This window comes from Gymnogyps californianus, chromosome 27, assembly GCF_018139145.2.
Source record: "Gymnogyps californianus isolate 813 chromosome 27, ASM1813914v2, whole genome shotgun sequence".
NCBI classification, from domain to species: domain Eukaryota; kingdom Metazoa; phylum Chordata; class Aves; order Accipitriformes; family Cathartidae; genus Gymnogyps; species Gymnogyps californianus.
In genome coordinates, this window is record NC_059497.1 from 4,599,916 (window position 1) to 4,616,074 (window position 16,159).

At 63.8% G+C, this 16,159-nt stretch overlaps 2 protein-coding genes across 2 annotated transcripts; one reads left to right on the forward strand and one right to left on the reverse strand.

The window, feature by feature from the left end:
* The first annotated feature begins 2,539 nt into the window (after positions 1–2,539).
* On the forward strand, positions 2,540–10,802 carry HMGA1 (high mobility group AT-hook 1). The gene is made up of 5 exons (XM_050911523.1): positions 2,540–2,617; positions 7,632–7,737; positions 8,599–8,679; positions 9,157–9,207; positions 10,579–10,802. Exons 2-5 carry the CDS (start codon positions 7,636–7,638, stop codon positions 10,633–10,635), a joined length of 291 nt encoding a protein of 96 aa, XP_050767480.1. The 5' UTR covers positions 2,540–2,617; positions 7,632–7,635; the 3' UTR covers positions 10,636–10,802.
* A 1,334-nt stretch (positions 10,803–12,136) lies between these two features.
* Positions 12,137–13,485, reverse strand: SMIM29 (small integral membrane protein 29). The gene is made up of 4 exons (XM_050911475.1): positions 13,321–13,485; positions 13,211–13,236; positions 13,026–13,131; positions 12,137–12,588 (listed from the first exon to the last, which is right to left on the reverse strand). The coding sequence occupies exons 1-4, from the start codon at positions 13,429–13,431 to the stop codon at positions 12,526–12,528; spliced, it is 306 nt and encodes a 101-aa protein (XP_050767432.1). The 5' UTR covers positions 13,432–13,485; the 3' UTR covers positions 12,137–12,525.
* Between the last annotated feature and the right edge of the window lie 2,674 nt (positions 13,486–16,159).

A 16,159-nucleotide genomic window follows, 5' to 3' on the forward strand; every position in this document is an offset into this window, starting at 1 on the left:
AGGGTCCTCCTGTCCTGGCAAACACACTCTGAGCACCAAACAAATCCCGTTTCCCCAAATCCCAATTTTTTTTCCCCGTTTCCCCTCCTTGCATGCAGTTGTGTGCCAGTTTCCCATCGAGGTGTTCCTCCTGGCTGCTGGGAGCATCTCACCACCACTCTTCAGTTTTGGGGGACCATTGCAGCACTATTTTGCTTTAAAGACCAAAAGCGGTCACCCCACGGGTGAACCTGGCTTGGGGAGGCTCCGGCGTGGGCTTGGTGAGCAGGGAATTGCCAAAAGTTTCAGGGATCAAAGCAAGAAAGAGCAGCCCTGGTTGTTCACAGCAATCCGGTTACAGCCATTCACCGCCGCCGCAGAATAAATAACGAGGGATATTAATAACAACGAGCCTCTGCCAGGAACAGAAACCAAATTCCTCGCCAGGCTCACGGCAAAGGGGGGAAGCCCGAGCACGGCCGTGGGCAGGGCTGGGGCTGCTGCAGGCAGAAAGCACCCTGGCATCTCCAAACCCAGGCAGAGCTGCCTGCAGCCTGGGGGAACAGCAATTTTAGCCAAAAAAAAGATACTCAGGGTCTGCAAACAACACCTTGCCTGGATGCAAGGCCCTCGGATAGAGGAGACCCACCACCATTCCCGGGTCGGGGAGCTGCAGCTGGGCTCAGCCCCAAAACGCAGCGGTGCAAGCGGGGTGATGCCTGCTCTTTTTGCAGCATTGAAAACAGGTCAGCCTCTTACACGGTGGTTTCCCCCCCCCGCCCTTTGCTTTCATTTTTTAGTCGTCAGAAAGGGACACTACTTTGATTGTGTTTTGGTCGGGGGAATTTGCAGGGGATTTTAAAAATCCCAATAACAATTAGCAAAAAAAGTGCCACAAGCCTGGCTCGGTTTGATTTGCTTCTTTTTACAGCGTAAATCTTCCCTGCTGAAGAAGTTTTGCACATGCAGATATTGATACTTCCAAGTTTCACATTTTTAAAGGTGCTTTTTTTTTTTTTTTAAATAAAAACTTGCCTGAAATGTAAATGCAGCATCAGCCAGTCTAAAGTTCAGCTCCTAACTCCAGATTTTTGACCCTTAGGGTCAGGATGGTCAAAAGCACCTAAATCGGAGTTTCCATTAAATTTTTCATTGGAGTTTCCACAGGAGTTTGGGGGAATTTTGCACAGTCCTGTCACTGAGAGGATGCTGAACTCTGGATTTCCTTGTATCCCATCAAAAAAACCCACCATGAGATCCCAAATGCCTGACATGCCTTGGAAAACCTTGCTCCTGACACAACGGGGCTCTGGGTTTTGGGGTACCTACCTGGAGAGCTGATCTCGGCTCCTACTCCAGACTGACCTAAACCACTTCCAAAACAGATCACAGGAATTCAGAATAAAGCTCTTTTACTGCAGACCAAGCCCATCATCTGCTTAAACCCCGGGAGAACCTCATGGCTGCTCACGAGCTCCCGAAACCCCACCACACCGAGCCGTGCAGGACTCGCTTCCACACCGGCCTCCAGTTTCTGCAGCGGTGCTGCAATGAAAAATAAAATAAATATCACGACAAAACCCAGCCGGCCCTGGGAGGCCCCGGGGATGGAGCACCCACCGCTGGTGCCTCCAGATGGGGACCGGAGGCTGTTTTTGGGGGGGGGTTAACCTGGCAGGGAGGCAGCAAAAGGAAAGAGCATCGTGCTTTGCCCATCGGTGCCGGACCCGGTGCATGGCACAGCCCCGGCCGGTGCTTGCCCCCACCGTGATGCCAAACCCCTCCACGCCAGCCTAAAACACCGCTGCCCGCTCTGCGAGGGGGGCAGCCGGGGGTTTACCCAGCGGGCGAGGCCGGGTCGGGGGCATCGAGGGGTACCCACACCCCCACCCCACCCCCCCCAGCCGGGAGCATCCCTGGAGCATCCCGGCGCGGGGGTGGGGGGGGTGTCTCCATCCTCCCCCGGCGCTGCGTCCATCCGCCCCCGGGGGGGGACGGGGGACACACGGACCCTCCGCCAGCCCCGGGGCTCGGGTCGGGGGGGGGAGCAGCCGCCGCCCGCCCGCCGCAGCCCTTTGAACGGACCTATCGCTCCCGGCCCCGCCGCCGCCCGCCCCCGCCGGCCGTGATGCAGCCCGGCTCCTCCTCTCCCCGCTCCGCAAGGGCTGGAAGCTCCCCTTAGCCTGTTTGCCCTTATTTAATTTCGAGTGTGATTTTGCTATTTTTAGCAGCTGGATCCCCTCCAGTAAGGCTGGGAGCTCGCTCCTTCCCCCCTTCTCTCCCCCCCCTTTTCCTTTTTTTTTTTTTTTCCCCCCTCGTTCCCTGCAAATGATTTTGACCCAGCTTCCTTCCTCCTGGAGCAATTTTTTTTTTTTTTCCTCTCTCTTTATTATTTATATAAATAAGAGGGGGGCCTGGCTGAGCTGTGGATGCGTGTGTGAGTCGCAGCCTCTCTCTCTGCCTTCTCCTTTCAGATCCGCATTTGCGAGCAGCAGCAGCCGCCGGGAGGGGGGGGTTTAATTCGCTTCACAACACAGACACGCCAGGAAAAAAAAAAAAAACCAAAAAAACAACCAAAAACCCCCAAACCACCCCCAAAAAACCACCCCAAGCACCCAGCTCCGAGATCAAGCTGACTGTGAGTGCCGGCCTTCCTCTTTCCTTTCTGCTCTGGGGGGTGCGGGGGTGGGCTTGGGGAGGGGGTGCTGGGGGGGGGGGGGTCGGGGCTCTGCTCCCCCCCTCTCCGCATGCTGTGCACGATCGCCCCCGGTTTGCTCTGTATTTGCAAGGACGCGTGTGTGCGTGCGGCGGGCCGGCTCTGCAATGCCTCTCTTTATTATTCTTGTTATTAATTATTGTTATTAATAGGGTGATGCACCTGGCGGGGCTGCCCGGGCCGTGGGGAGGGGGGGTCGGGGGGTCCCCGGTGCCGGTCGCTCCCGGCACGGTGGGACTTTTTTCTCCACTTCCTCGGTTTCGGGTGATGCAAACGCCCCGCACCGCCCGGGGCGGGGGGGGGAGACCCCGCACGGCCCCGGGGTGCAGCCCCCCCGCCCCGGCCGCCGGCACTGGGGACCCCCCCCGTGCCCGGGCTCGCAGGGTGCGTGGGGGGCCGGTGTAAGTGTGCGTGGGGTCGGGACCGTGCTTGGGGATGGGACGGTGCAAGGTGCGTGGGGCCGCGGCCGGTGCATGGCGTGGGCGTGGGGTTGGAACGGTGCAAGGTGCGTGGGGCCGGTGCAAGGGGCCAGGCCAAGCCCGGCTCAAGGCGGGAGTGGGGGGGTGAGGGCACACCAGTCGGTGCAAAGTTGCAGTGCTGGGGCTCAGCCGCCCCCCCCCTCCCCGGACAGTGCCCACGCTGGTCCCCACTGCGAGACCGTGGGGCCCCGCACCCCCCAGCCCCTGCACCCAGCCCTTCCCCGGCGGGGGGGTGGGGTGGGGTGGGGTGTGGGTGGGTGATGCCACACAGGGCTGGCTCCACCCGGGGTTTTATTACACCCCGCAGGACAGGGGCTTCACAAAGCGTGTGATGATGCCCTTCCTGCCTCTTTTCTTTCTTCCCCACCTCCCTCCTTCCTTTCTTTTATCACTTCCTTTTATTATGCATGCCCAGGAAGGAAGGGGGGGAGGACTTTCCTTAATAGCAGGCCTGGGGGGCGGGGGGGGGGGGGCTTCAAAGCAGCCCCATGGAGGGCTTGTCCTAATGAGGAGCCGCGCACATCCCTTCCCAGCCCTCGCACCCCTGCCGAACAGGCTCTTCAACTTCTGCTCCACTATTTCTTCCCCTCCTCCCTCTCCCGTCCTCCCTCTGCCCGGAGGTGCGGCCGGGATCCTTCTCCAGCTGCAATCAGGCTAGATTTCCTGGGCGTGAAGAGATTCTTTTTTTTTTTTTTTTTTTTCTTTTTAAGATCTAAGCCACCGCCTGCCTCCCTCCTTCTCCTGGGCTGGTTTGTTTAATCTAAGAGTAGGTGGCAGGAGCGGGGGATTTATGGGGTTATTTGCATGGAGAGGTGTAAGCCAGCGCGGGCGGGTGGGGGAAGGCAGGAGCAGGCCCAGGGGCAGCGAGGAGCATCGCTCCGAGGGGCCAGGATGTCTCTTTTGCAACCCAACCGTCACTTGTGCAAGAGGTGGCTGCTGAGAACGGCCCAGCTCGTGTTGTAGAGCAGAGGGACCCGATGGGGCTGGGGGAGGACTGTCCGGCAGCTCACCATCCATAGGGATGGAGAGGGGAGGAGTTTTTCATCCCCCAGCTCCATCGATCGAGAGGCAGATGTAGCACCTCCACCTCCAAACCTTGCAGAGATTTATCCCTCCCAGCGTCGGGAAGCCCAGCAGTCCCCTGCCCTCATCTCCGACCGATTCCTCCCTGCGTGGAAAGGTTTCTCTCTCAGCTGCTTCCTTTCCTCCATGGCAACACAGCTGCTCCCTCCCTCCTATACGGCTTTGATGCATGCGAGCGGGGCCGGAGCTGCTTCCCGCAGCGTGCCCAGCACCATCCCACAGGCTCGGGGGGCTCCCGGGGCCAGGCAGGTGCCCCCAAGCTGGGGAGCATCATGCCGAGCTGGGACCACTCTTGGGAAGAGGGGTGTTGGCTGGGAAGATGCTGGGGAGGGGGAGAGGAGCATCCCCTGTCTCCCACCCAAGCATCCTCCTCCTCATCTCCCTCTCTGCCGGAGCGGGGCATGGAGCCCTCGGTCCCCCGGGTGGTTTCAGCTCTGGAGCGCCTGGGGAGAGCTCGGAGGTGGTGGAGGGACGGGTGGGATGTGCACGTGCTTTCCCCAGCACCGACAACTTGGTGGCGGCCGGCTCTGGCTCAGGGGGACGTACGCGGTGGCATCCCCACGGCGGGGAGGGTCCTCTCAGCATCCCTGGCCGGAGCCACGGTGTGGGGCCCGTGCCCATCCCCGGTGGGGTGGAGGAGAGCGCGGCAGGTGGGGGCCATACTGGGCCCATCTGTTTCCAGCTACGGGAGAGGGTACAGCACGGCTCGGAGGCTGCGTTTCCTCTGGCAAAGATTGACTTAAAAAGAGACAAACCCATCCCAGCCCCCGGTCAGCCGGCCGGCGTTTTTCTTTCCTAAATCTAAACCATACTTTTTTTTTTTTTTAAGAGATCCCTTGAAGGGCGCTGGGATGCTGTGAGTAATATTTTCGGGGTGTTTACACGACAGCATGGTTTCTGTCTCCCAAAAAAAAAAAAAAAAAAAAGAATCCGAGGGTGGGTTTTGTTGTTGTTTTGCACTCGTGAGTCACTTCCAGAGGGGAGCGGGAGCTGACGCGTGTTTTTTAAAAAGCCTCGAAGGTCTGAGTGCGGCTCCTCACACCACATGTCTCACCCGCGCCCGCTCCAGCCGCCCCGAAGAGGCTCAGCGTCCCCGGGGGGGCTCAGCACCCCGGCTGCCCCCCGCAGCCCCACTCTCCCCGGTAGCCCTGTCCCGGCTGCTCTAACACCATCCAAATTGAAACCAGTTGCTCAAAACTAAGCGTTATTTAACCCTGTAGGCAGAGGTAGGGAGAGTGCCTCCGTCTTTGCACGCAGACCGGGCACACAACCTTTTACCTGCAGGAGAAGGCGGGCCAGGGGGCTGCCTTGCTCTGGAGACGTGGGTCAGACCCAGGGCAGGGGTGCAGGGACCGTCCCCCGAGGGAGAGGTGGCCCAGGGGATTTGCACCATCCATCCCAGAGCAACACTGTGATTTTCTAGCGAAGTCTCCCAGGCAGCTCCGAGCCCCGCGCTTACGGGCAGCGAGACCGGGACGCTGCTCTCGCCGCCTTATTTCTGCTGGGAAACATCACATCGCCGCTCTGAGCAGGTGCCCCCCCCTCTGCATGGCCACGGTCGCCCGACCGAGGAGCAGAGCAGGCGCCCTGTGCTCTGGGTCACCAGTAAACGCCGGGGCTGTGGTAGCAATCCTGCTCCCTTCCAGCCCGGAGCCCATCCTCCTGGCTCCCGGGCTGGGAGCTGGGTGTGGAACCGGCCCCATGGCTCTGGAAAAGCAGGTTTTCCCTACAGCCCTGGGGAAGCATCGAGGTGGAGATGGGAAGATGGAGCCTTTTCCTCTGTGGGATTTCCTCATGAGCAAAGAAAGCCATCCAGCCCTTTGGGACATGCACAGGGGAGGGGACAACCCAGCGTCCCTAGGACAAGTGCCAGGCGGTGCCTGTCCCTAAACCCAGCCGGGGTGGCAGGAGCAGGGTCAGGGGTGCAGCATCCTGCCCTGGGTGCAGTGGCGCTGGGTTTCAAGGTGGGGGGGGGTGAGGTGGGGGGGAGCAGGGCTGTGGGAGCCTGCACCGCCCTTCCAGGGCCCTGGGACCCCTGTGGGGATGCCCGGAGGCCCCCAGTGCCGTGCCACCGCTTGTCCTGTTCCAACTTGCCGGTGCTGACAGAGTGTCTGGGATTTCAAGGACTCCAGATTAAATCTGGAGCTGCTCTCCTCCTTTTGGGGAAAGGGGACGGGTTCTGCAGGAAAGGCTGGCCAAGCTGCTGCTCCCCAAATGCCTGCTGGGGACCCCGGGAGCTGCCTTAGCACTGGGGCACTGGCTAATTCAGCAGGGTGTCCGTGCCGTGGGCTCGGGGCAGGATCCTGCCTGGCAGCCGGTTCATTTTGCTCCCCAGTCTGTGATGGGAGGATGCAGGTTGCATCCCCGGCAGGGATGCAGCTGCAAACCCACCCTGGGGGCAGGCAGGGAGCAGGGGACAGGTGAGACGGGGAGGTCCGAGCACCCAGAGCCTCACCCAGCTGGCGTGAGAGCAGCAGCCACCACGTGGGGCTGGTCACCAGGGCCACGAGAGCGGGGAGCGGCACCGGGGTCCCGCTGCCAGGGTCCGGCCCTGCAGCCTCACACAGGTTGCTCCATCCCCGTGCGTCGGTGCTGGCCTGGGCTTGTTGCACCGCGGCACCGGTGGTGCAAGGGGACGCGCGGCAGGAACCGGCACAGGCCAAAGGTCTGTTTGCAGGAGGGACGTGGGTGCAGCAGGGGCGGTTTTGCAGATACCAGTTTTGCAGCAGCGGGAGGAGAGTCGCGCCTGCCCGAGGTGCTCCGCATTTCTAGGGTGGAAAATCCCTGCACCCTGCGGCGTGGTGCTGCCGAATGGGCTTGGGGGGTTAAAAAATACAGATGGGGGTCTCTTCTAGACATAGCTCTTAGTGATGCTTTTGGTTTCTCCCCCGCGGCCCCTGCCAGCCCCAGCAGTGCCCTGGGCACGGGCTGGTCCCTGCTCCACACGGGGAGAGGAGCAGGATGCGGGCAAGCCTCTGGGAGGGGCTGGAGTAGGGCAGAAGCTGCTCCTTTCAGCTGAATTTTCATTCTAAGGGACATTCTTAGAGGGGGGAGCCTGGTCCTTGTCACCTCCTGTCCGTGCTGATACCCCACCAGCCACCCCCATCCCCACAGAGGGGCCAGGCGGCAGCTGGGGGGGCCAAGCATCCTTACCTGGGGGGAGCGGGCGGCAGGGGCATGGCCATGGCCGGGCTGACTCCGCGGGAGGCTCTGGTGGCTCCGCTTCTCCCTCGCAGCCCCGTGAGTCGCTTCCGTGGCCTCCAGCGCCCGCCTGCCCCGGGGCAAGGGCTGGGGGGAGCAGCACCGGCCGGCATGGCGAGCCATCGCTGACCGACCTTCCTCCCCCTCCCACTCCTCCTCACCGCCACTGGAAGGACGATGAGCGAATCTGGCGCCAAATCCAGCCAGCCCCTGGCCTCCAAGGGGGAGAAGGACGTGTCGGAGAAGAGGGGCCGGGGGCGGCCCAGGAAGAAGCCGCAGGTATGTGGGGTCCCCTGGGAAGGGGGGGGGGGGGAGCACCCCACTGGGCAGCTCTGCCTGTAGTGATGCCCTCAGGGGCTGGGCACCCCCAGGCTACAGGGCAGCGGGAAACCCCCCACTTGCACCCCGGCAGCATCCCCTGGGCAGGGATGGGGATGCCCACGGTGCAGCCCCCATCACCTCCCTTTGGGCAGCACCACCCGGGTACTCACAGGCAGCCAAACCCTCCCGGGGGGCTTCAGAGCCCCCCCAGCCCTGCAACACCCCAGAGCTCCTCCACACCCAGGGAAGGGCTCGGGGCCTCCCCTTGCTCCTCCCCAGGCTGCTGAGCTGAACCTGCCCTTGCCGACGGGCTAATTAAAGCCCCATTAGCAAAAGCTGCTCAGAGGGATAAGATGCTGCCAGAGCCTTTATAGTGCCACCCCCCCACCCCCCGCCCCCCCCGGGCAGGTGGGGTTTGTGCACATCATTTTCCCCCAGAAATGGCGATTTGCCGGTTCCCCGACACTTTGCCAGGCGGCGACACCGGCAGTGAGCCGGGCTCCGGTGCTGAGAAACCGGCAGGGACTGCCCGGCTAAGCCGAGCGATTAAATACCGGGGCGGGACGGGTCACGTACGCGCCCGGCTGAAGGACGCGTGGGAGCCTGTGCCTGGCGCCTGACCACCGATCCCAGTGCAACCAGTGCTCCCAGTACCACACACAAGAGCATCCCTGCCCCAGCGGGGTCTGCTGGGGAGAACGGGGCTCCCAGCCTGCAGCATCCTGGGGTGCACTGCTGCACCAGGAGCTGCTCCAGGCATGCATCCCTCCCTGGGGACCCCCAATCCGTAGCGATCCCCCTCTGCTCTCCCTCCAGCAGGAGCCCAGCGAGGCCCCGACCCCCAAGAGACCCCGCGGACGGCCGAAGGGCAGTAAAAACAAGGCCACCCCGAAAAGCAGGGTAGGTGGCTGGGGACGGGGGCTGCTCCGGCCGAGCAGCCATGCACTGGGACGACAGGTCCGTTTTGAGCTCAATTATAGATAATTCAGGGCAAATCTACCCCTGGGGGGAGGGGGGTGTCTCGGCGCTGGCACCCAGGGAGGGTGTGGGGGGGGGGAGCCGGGGACCATGTGTGTCAGCATGTGGACACCCGTGATAAACCTGTTTGCAAAACATGCGACTCACATCCTGCGCCCGCCTCGTGAGTCAGAAGGCCGGGGCAGTCCTGGTGCTGGAAGCCGGCGGTGAGGGGGGCCGGGGGGGGCCCTGGCTGCGGCCCCGGGGCCACCTGGGTGCAGCAGCCCAGGAGATGCCACTGGGGTGATGAATTTGGCAGTCATGGATGGAAGGGGAACGCTGCCTGCCCCCCGCCAGCATCCTGGGGACGAGGGAACAGCCCCAGCCTGACCAAAATGTCTTTTTTTTTTTTTTGCTCAGAAAGCTGCAGTCACACCAGGGAGAAAACCTCGAGGCCGACCCAAAAAATCGGTGAGTGGCCTTTTCCCTTCCTCCTCCATCCTGGCAGGGTGCTGGGCACTCTGGGGGCATGGCAGACCCCTGGCTGTCCCCACAAGTGTGGGGTAGATGCTGCCGGGCTGGAGGAGAGCAGAGCAGTGAGCAAAAAGGGGACGTGGCATGGCACAGGATGGGCTCCGAACCTGGCCGTGCCATGCCCCGGTGCCGGGGGGACTGAGCTGTCCCGGCTCCCCCGCCTCCCTGGGAGCAGCACGCAGGAGGCGGCTGGTCCTGCCTCGGTGGCATGCTGGCACACGCCTGCCGGGGCACCCGCTGCGTCACCGGCACAGCATTCCTGCAGCCTGCGTGTGCACCAACCCCCCCCGTGCACTACAGCCACTCTTATTTTGTGCTTTCCCTCCTCCATTTCATTTTTTCCTCCCTCTCCCCTTTTCTCCCCTCGATTTGCAGCCCCGTGGGAGCTCAGGCGGCTGCCGGGCACCCACGAGCATCACCCGGACGGTTGGGAGCGGGTTTCATCTCCCTTCCCAGCATGCACGACCCACTGTCCCCAGTCCCAGGCCACGTTCCTGTGCCCAGGAGCTGCCACCAGGCACTGGGACACAGGAGCCACCCAAAAGCATCCTCAGGGTGCGGCTGCTCTGCCCCATGCAGGGTTTTGCCCCTTTTCCCACTTAAATTCCTTGCAGAGGGCGAGGGGCTGAGACCAGCCAGGGTTGCAAAGCAGGGGGTCGCATCCTGGGGTCTCCTGCACCAGTGTCACAGCACCAGGGACTATTTCGGGGACCCCAGGGCAGGGAGTTGGTTCGGCGGGGTGGGACCGAGCCCGTCCCATGCCGGCGGGGCCATGCCGGGGACACCATGTCCCACTTTGGCAGCCACCGGCCGCGGTGGCTGTTTTATGAATGAAGCGGGAGGAAGCGGAGGCCGGCGCTGACTCACGCTCACACTCAGCCCTGACTCACGGCCGCGTGCGGGGCCACGATGCTCACGGCCGCCCACCCCAGCGCACGGGGCCGGACACGGACACCCGGACACGGACACCCGGTCCTGCCGCCACCGGCACCCCTCTGGTGGCAACTGGGGACATGGCAGTGGCGCGGGGGAGCGTGGTTTCACAGTTGCAGGGTGTGCATGCACCCAAGGGTGCGCGGCTCCCCTCTCCTCGCTGCGAGCCCACCCGGGGGGTTTCTTACCTGGGATTTAACCCATAACGGTTAAACCTGGAGCAAGGGCCAGTTCCCAAATCCAGGAGGGTGCTGGTGCCTCAGTTTCCCTCTTTGCACAAGGGGCGTGATGCGCCTGGTCAGCCCTTCATCCAGGGACGACGGGGGGGTGCCTGCAGCCCCTGGCACCCCCCGACCACACTCCCTTGCCTTGCAGCAGCAGGACGAGGAAGAGGTGAACATTTCCCAGGAGTCATCCGAGGAGGAGCAGTGAAACATCCCGAACCGGTGCTACCTCATCACCTGACGGTCCCGTGTCCTCGGCAGCCGGGGGAGAGGGACGGGGAGAAACCCACTGCGCCGCCCTGGCTTTTTCCTCCTCCCTCCTCTGCTCCTTCCTCACCCTCAGACAACGGCAGCACTGGAAAATGGCCCAACCCAGGCGGCCCCCGCAACCCCCTGCCCAAGGCGGGGGGGGGGGGGGGCACCCACCCCGGCTCCCCCCTCTCTCTAGTGCTGGGTTTCAGGGCAGCCCCACTGGCAAAGGGGGTGCCTGGCAGAGAGCCAGGGCTGGGACCCCCCACCTTTGCTGCCCCTCTCCCCCAATGCAGTGATCTCACCCATCCAAAGCGGGTGCTGGTTGCCCCCCCAGCACCGGGCTTTGCCCTGAGGCCTCTGCAGGGAAGAGATGGGGGGGTCAGCAAAGGCGAGACCCCCAAATGCATTAGACCTTCGCTCTGGCCTGCTGCTACCCTGGGCAAATCCCCCTTGTATCCCCCCCCCCCCCCCAGTCCTGGGCGACTGCACTGTGCGTGGGAGAGCAGCTCCCGCGGTGATGCCGGGGCTCGGTGCCCGTCCCCGGGGGTGCCGGCTCGGGGCGGCCCTTTCCTCATAGGTTCTGGTATATATATATATATATATTTTTTTTTTTTTAGTACTTTTTTTTTTTTTCCTTTCATTCACAACTACCTCTGGATATTTAAGTTCCACTCTCTGAACTCACAGACGTGCTGCTGCTGTGCCGGCCGCCGGGGCATTGTAGGCTCCGTGTTTCCTTTTTCGGGGTGTTGCTGGGGGCCGTGGGGTATTTTTTTCCCTCCCCTTTTTTGGGCTTTTTTTTTTTTTTTTTTTTTTTTTAAATTGTTATTCTAAGGTCTAGGTTGCTCTGCTGCTCCAAGGGATAGAGGCTGGCAGGGTGGTGGGGTGGGGGGACCCCCTGCCGCGCCGCCCCCTGCACGACGGCTGCAGTGGGACCGGAGGTCGGTGCCAGGTGACCCCGGCGGGAGAAAATTGGGGGTTTCGGGGTTTGGGTTTGTTTTTTTTTTTGGTCCACTGTTAACGACCTTTTGGTTTCCTATTTGCAGTTACTTGAATAAAACATTTTATGGACATTTTGATGCCTCTGCCCTGGACTCTGGCTGGGGTCCAGCCCCCAGCAGCAGGGTGGGAGCAGGTTTTCGCCACGCAGGGAGAGCCCGCAGGCACGGAGCGGCCGCTCCGCACGGTACCTTCTCCACAGGGACATCCGTGACGGTGCCAGCCATCTTCCGTGGGGACAGACGGGAGCTGCCGATGGAAACAGAAACAGGCAAAACCCTGCCGCCCCCACCCCAAACTCCCATCCTCGTGCCTTTTTATTACTAAACCGAGTCACGATGCTGCCGAGGCAGGGATGCGTCATGCTGACCCTGTCCAACGTCGGGCTGGCCCGTGGTCCGGCAGCGCTTGTGCTGCTGAAAACCCTCCCTGCCCGACGCGGGAGGCTCTTGGCCAAATGCAAAGAAACAAGTTTATTTGCTCCAGCACACACCACGCTGCTCCTCCGCGGGCATCCTGCCCTCCGCACCCGGCAAAGCCCTGAAGCCCAGCTGCTCCCTCACCAGGGCGCCAGCCCCGGCCGTCCTGCTCGGTGCATTTTAAGGGGCTGGCAGGGCGGTTCAAGCAAAAAAAAATTGGCAAAAATAGGTGCCGAGGTGGGAGATAACCTGTTACGGTCAGTGCTCGTGAGGTGGGATTGCTCCCGGGCAGCAGCCACCGGCATCGCCACGCTACCGCGGGTGCATCCTGCCCTTCCCGGTGGATGGCGAAGGCAGCGGCGCCGGTGCTGACACCGTCCTCCCTTGCCTCCTGCGGGCAGGATTCGGCCCCAGCTCTCCGGGCAGCATCAGGCCTTCCAGTCCCCGCGTGGGGGCCGATGGGGCGAGGGCCCCCCCCAGCCGGGCACCACCTGCAACAGAGAGCGTGCCCTCAGCACGCCGGGCAGCTTTGGGAGGGGACGGCGAGTGGCCCCAGCCCAGACCCCCGCCGGTGCCAAGCAGGGGGGCAAAGCAACCCCAAACGGCATCACGGTGGGTGGAGAAGCCCCGGGCTCGCAGGCACAACCCTCCCAAAAACCTCTGGATTATACCCAAACCCTCGCCTGGCTCCCAGAGCCCTGTGCTCCCTCGGGGCAGGCTGGCTCTGTGGGCTCCCACCCGGGCTCAACAGCCCCCGTGGGCTCCCTAACAGGGGTGCTGCTCAACGCTAATTTTTTGTGCAAAAAACCAGATAAACAGCAATTCCCGGCAGCACTGTGCATGGCCGGCAAGCGACCCACGCAGCCACCCCACCTGTAGCCGGCCCTGAAACCAAGCTCCCGTCCCCAAAACGCAGCAGGTCACCCACCCGGGTGTCCTCTGCCTCCACCAGCAGCTCCTGCTCGGACTCCTGCAGCTCCTCAGCCGGGTCGTAGCTGTACATGGGCAGCAGCCGGTGGCGCAGGCGGTCAAACCTGGCAGGGGGACGGCAGCTGAGCGGTGACCGGTCCCACATCGCCCCCCCAAACTCAGCCCCAGCCCCCCCACGCTCACCTCCGCTTCTTCTGGACGTACATCACCTGCAAGGAGAGCAGGGGAAGGCGTGAGCGGGCGCGGGGCTCGGGAAGGTGTTTCGGCCCCTCTGGCCCTGCCCGCCCACTCACCGCAGCCAGGAAGGCGCCGAGGAGGGTGACGATGAGGAAGGGTCCGAGGACGTAGCCCACCAGTGAGTCACCCACTGTGCCCGGGGCCGTGGGGGCCGTGGCGTTGCTCATGGCCCAGCGCCGGCTCCTCTCCTCATGGGGACGCGGGTGTCCCGCCGGACAGGACGTCTGTGAACCCACTGCCCTGATAATAACCAACTACCCCGGTAATAACCCACTGCCCAGCTAATAACCAACTACCCCGGTAATAACCCACTGCCCAGCTAATAACCCACTGCCCCGGTAATGACCCACCACCCCGGTAATGACCCCTGGGGCCGGCATCAGCCAGCCAGGATGATGCTCCCCGGGACACAGGCACCCCCGGGACGCGGCAGAGGGGTGCCCAGCGCCCGGGGAACCCCACTCGGGACCGTCACCCCGCACGCCCCGCCCCCCGCAGAGCTGGGGCCGGGGGTGGGGCTCCGCCTCCACGAGCAGCAGGACCGGGGGGGGGGGGGGAACAGGCCAAGCGGGGTGAGCGCCGGCGGCACCCCCATACCAAGCTCTGCGCCCCACCCGGAGCCCCACGCGGGACACTCCGCCCGCGCGGCGCCGCAGCCCCCCCGCCCCCTGCACCCCTTCCCTAATTCCGGCCTCGCACCGTCCCCCCCCGCTGCATTCCCCCCCCCCGTTCCGCCCGTGCCCCCCTGCACCCCCATCGCACCCCCGCTGCACCCCACTGCCCACCCGCGCCCCCCCCCCCCCCCGCGCATCCACGCGCGCGGCCCCGCCCCGCCCCACCTGCGCGCGCCGCGCACCGCCCGCACCCGGAGCCCGCGCGGCGCGTGACGGGTGCGGCGGGGCGGAGGGCGGAAATGGGCGGGGCTTTGGGGAGGGGCGGTGGCAGCGCGGGGCCGGCAGGGGGCAGCAGAGACCGGGCCGGGGGGGGGGGGGGGGCGGGGGGGGGGAGTGAAGGAGAGAAGGGAAAGAGGGGGGAAGGGAGGAGAAAAAAGGGAAAAAGGGGAAAAAAAGGGGAAAGAAAAGCGAAAAAATCGAAAAATGAAAACCAGGGGAAGGGAAGAAGGAAAAAAACGGGGAAAAAAGAGAAAAAGGAGGGGAAGGACACGGGGGGGCACAGGGAGGGGCGGGGGGGCGAGCCGATGGGTGGGCGGACAGATGGCAGGATGGAGGGAGGGTGGGGGGACGGGGGGGACACATCTGGACGGGGGTGTGCACACCTGGGGGCGTGGGAGGGTGAAAAGACGGACAGACGGACAGACGGATGGGTGCACACCAGGGTGGGTAGGTGCATCCCTGCACCATGAGCTGGGTGGATGGACAGAGGGACCGATGGACGGAGAGATGGCGATGCAGGCACAGGGTGAGACGACAGACCCGTGGGAAGGCCGGGGTCCCGGTGGGTGCTGGCACACAGGCTGGCCGGGCAGGGCCACCCGTGGCAGGGGCTGCCATGGGTCCCCTCCCTGACTGGGGGCTCATGCTGCGGCTGATCCCCCCCGGGGCCGGACCCGCAGGGACCCCGGGAGCCCAGGCAGGGGCTGTCATGGTGCCGGTGGGGCCACCCACGGCAGAGCCCTGGGGTGGTGGCAGCATCCCAGCCCTGATCCCCGGCCGCAGGGCTAATCCGCTTTGCCCGCACGGGGACCAGATGGCCCCACTAAGTGGGTCAGGAGGGAGCGGGGGACACTGGGGAGCAAGGAGCCCCATTTTGCTTCCCAGTAGCTAAAACAAAAAATAATAATCAAGTGAAATGAGGTGGAAGAGAGGAGCCTGGGAATGGCGGAGCTGGGGAGACACAGCCCCTGGTGCCCGGGCTGGTGGCGGGTTGGGGCTCGGTGCCACCGCAGATCACCGAGAGCATCCTGCGCCAGCGGGATGGCAGCGTCAGGGAAAAGCAGCTCCTGCTCTGCAGCCCCTGCGATGAACCTGCCCAGCGAGAGGCCAACCAGCCACGCAGCCGGGGTCCTCCTCCTCCTGCCTGTACCACCTGCCTGTATGCCTGCCTGTACCGCCTGCCTCACCCTGCCCAGCCCCACTGGGTTATTTTCGCCTCCTGGTCCCTGCGCCAGCCCAGGGACAGGGCTCGGGGACCATGCCGATGCACCATGGCCACAGGGGACTCTGGGGACGCAGGAGCAGAGAGGCACGGTGTGGAGTGGGGGATGCCGGAGCCCCTCATGGAGGTGGGAAGGGGTCAGGGTGGCTCATCCCCACGCTGAGGGGATCCCCCCGCCCCAAAAAGGGCACCAGCTGTCCTGAGAGCACCTGACGCCTGCTGTCCCCATTGTCCCCAGTAGTCCCACTGGCCCTGGCAGCCCTGCTGTCCACAGCACCCTCGCTGACCCCACTGTCCCCAGTGGTCGCACTGGTCCCATTGTCTGTGTTGACCCTCCCTGCCCCATACAGTCTTCCCAAAACAGCCACAGCCTCAGCCCCTCCCCGCCCCCCCACGTTCCCCAAACCCATCCCCGCGCGGAGTGGGAGGAACATCACCTCCATCCCAGCGCCCGTCTCGCCACCGGAGCTGGGGCTTTGGTAGCACCGCGGGAGTCAGATCCGGGGGTCAGCGCTGGCGAGAGGGGTCTGGGGGAGCCTCGCACCCTGAGCGGGGCATCACCCCTGCGTGAGCAGCAGCAGCTCTCCTCGCAGCCCATCCTCATCCCCTCCTTCATGCCCAAAGGGGCCAGGATCTGGCCAGCACCGCTGCAATGGGGGAAACACGCAGCGGGGCTGGACCCCCCGGACCCCCACTGCCGGGGCAGGAGCTGGCCGAGGCGGCGGGAGGACATCAACACTGCCCACTCCGCCGCTGCCCGTCCCCTCCCAGCCCGGCGCT

What these genes read in the sequence shown, in the direction of transcription:
- HMGA1 (XM_050911523.1), top strand. Translation starts at nt 7,636, where the DNA reads ATGAGCGAATCTGGCGCCAAATCCAGCCAGCCCCTGGCCTCCAAGGGG. An exon ending in AGGCCACCCCGAAAAGCAGG is followed by an intron (nt 8,680 to 9,156) that starts GTAGGTGGCTGG and finishes TTTTTTGCTCAG; the next exon opens with AAAGCTGCAGTCACACCAGG. An exon ending in GAGGCCGACCCAAAAAATCG is followed by an intron (nt 9,208 to 10,578) that starts GTGAGTGGCCTT and finishes CTTGCCTTGCAG; the next exon opens with CAGCAGGACGAGGAAGAGGT.
- SMIM29 (XM_050911475.1), bottom strand. Translation starts at nt 13,431, where the DNA reads ATGAGCAACGCCACGGCCCCCACGGCCCCGGGCACAGTGGGTGACTCA. An exon ending in TACGTCCAGAAGAAGCGGAG is followed by an intron (nt 13,132 to 13,210) that starts GTGAGCGTGGGG and finishes TCCCCCTGCCAG; the next exon opens with GTTTGACCGCCTGCGCCACC. An exon ending in TGGAGGCAGAGGACACCCGG is followed by an intron (nt 12,589 to 13,025) that starts GTGGGTGACCTG and finishes TCTCTGTTGCAG; the next exon opens with GTGGTGCCCGGCTGGGGGGG.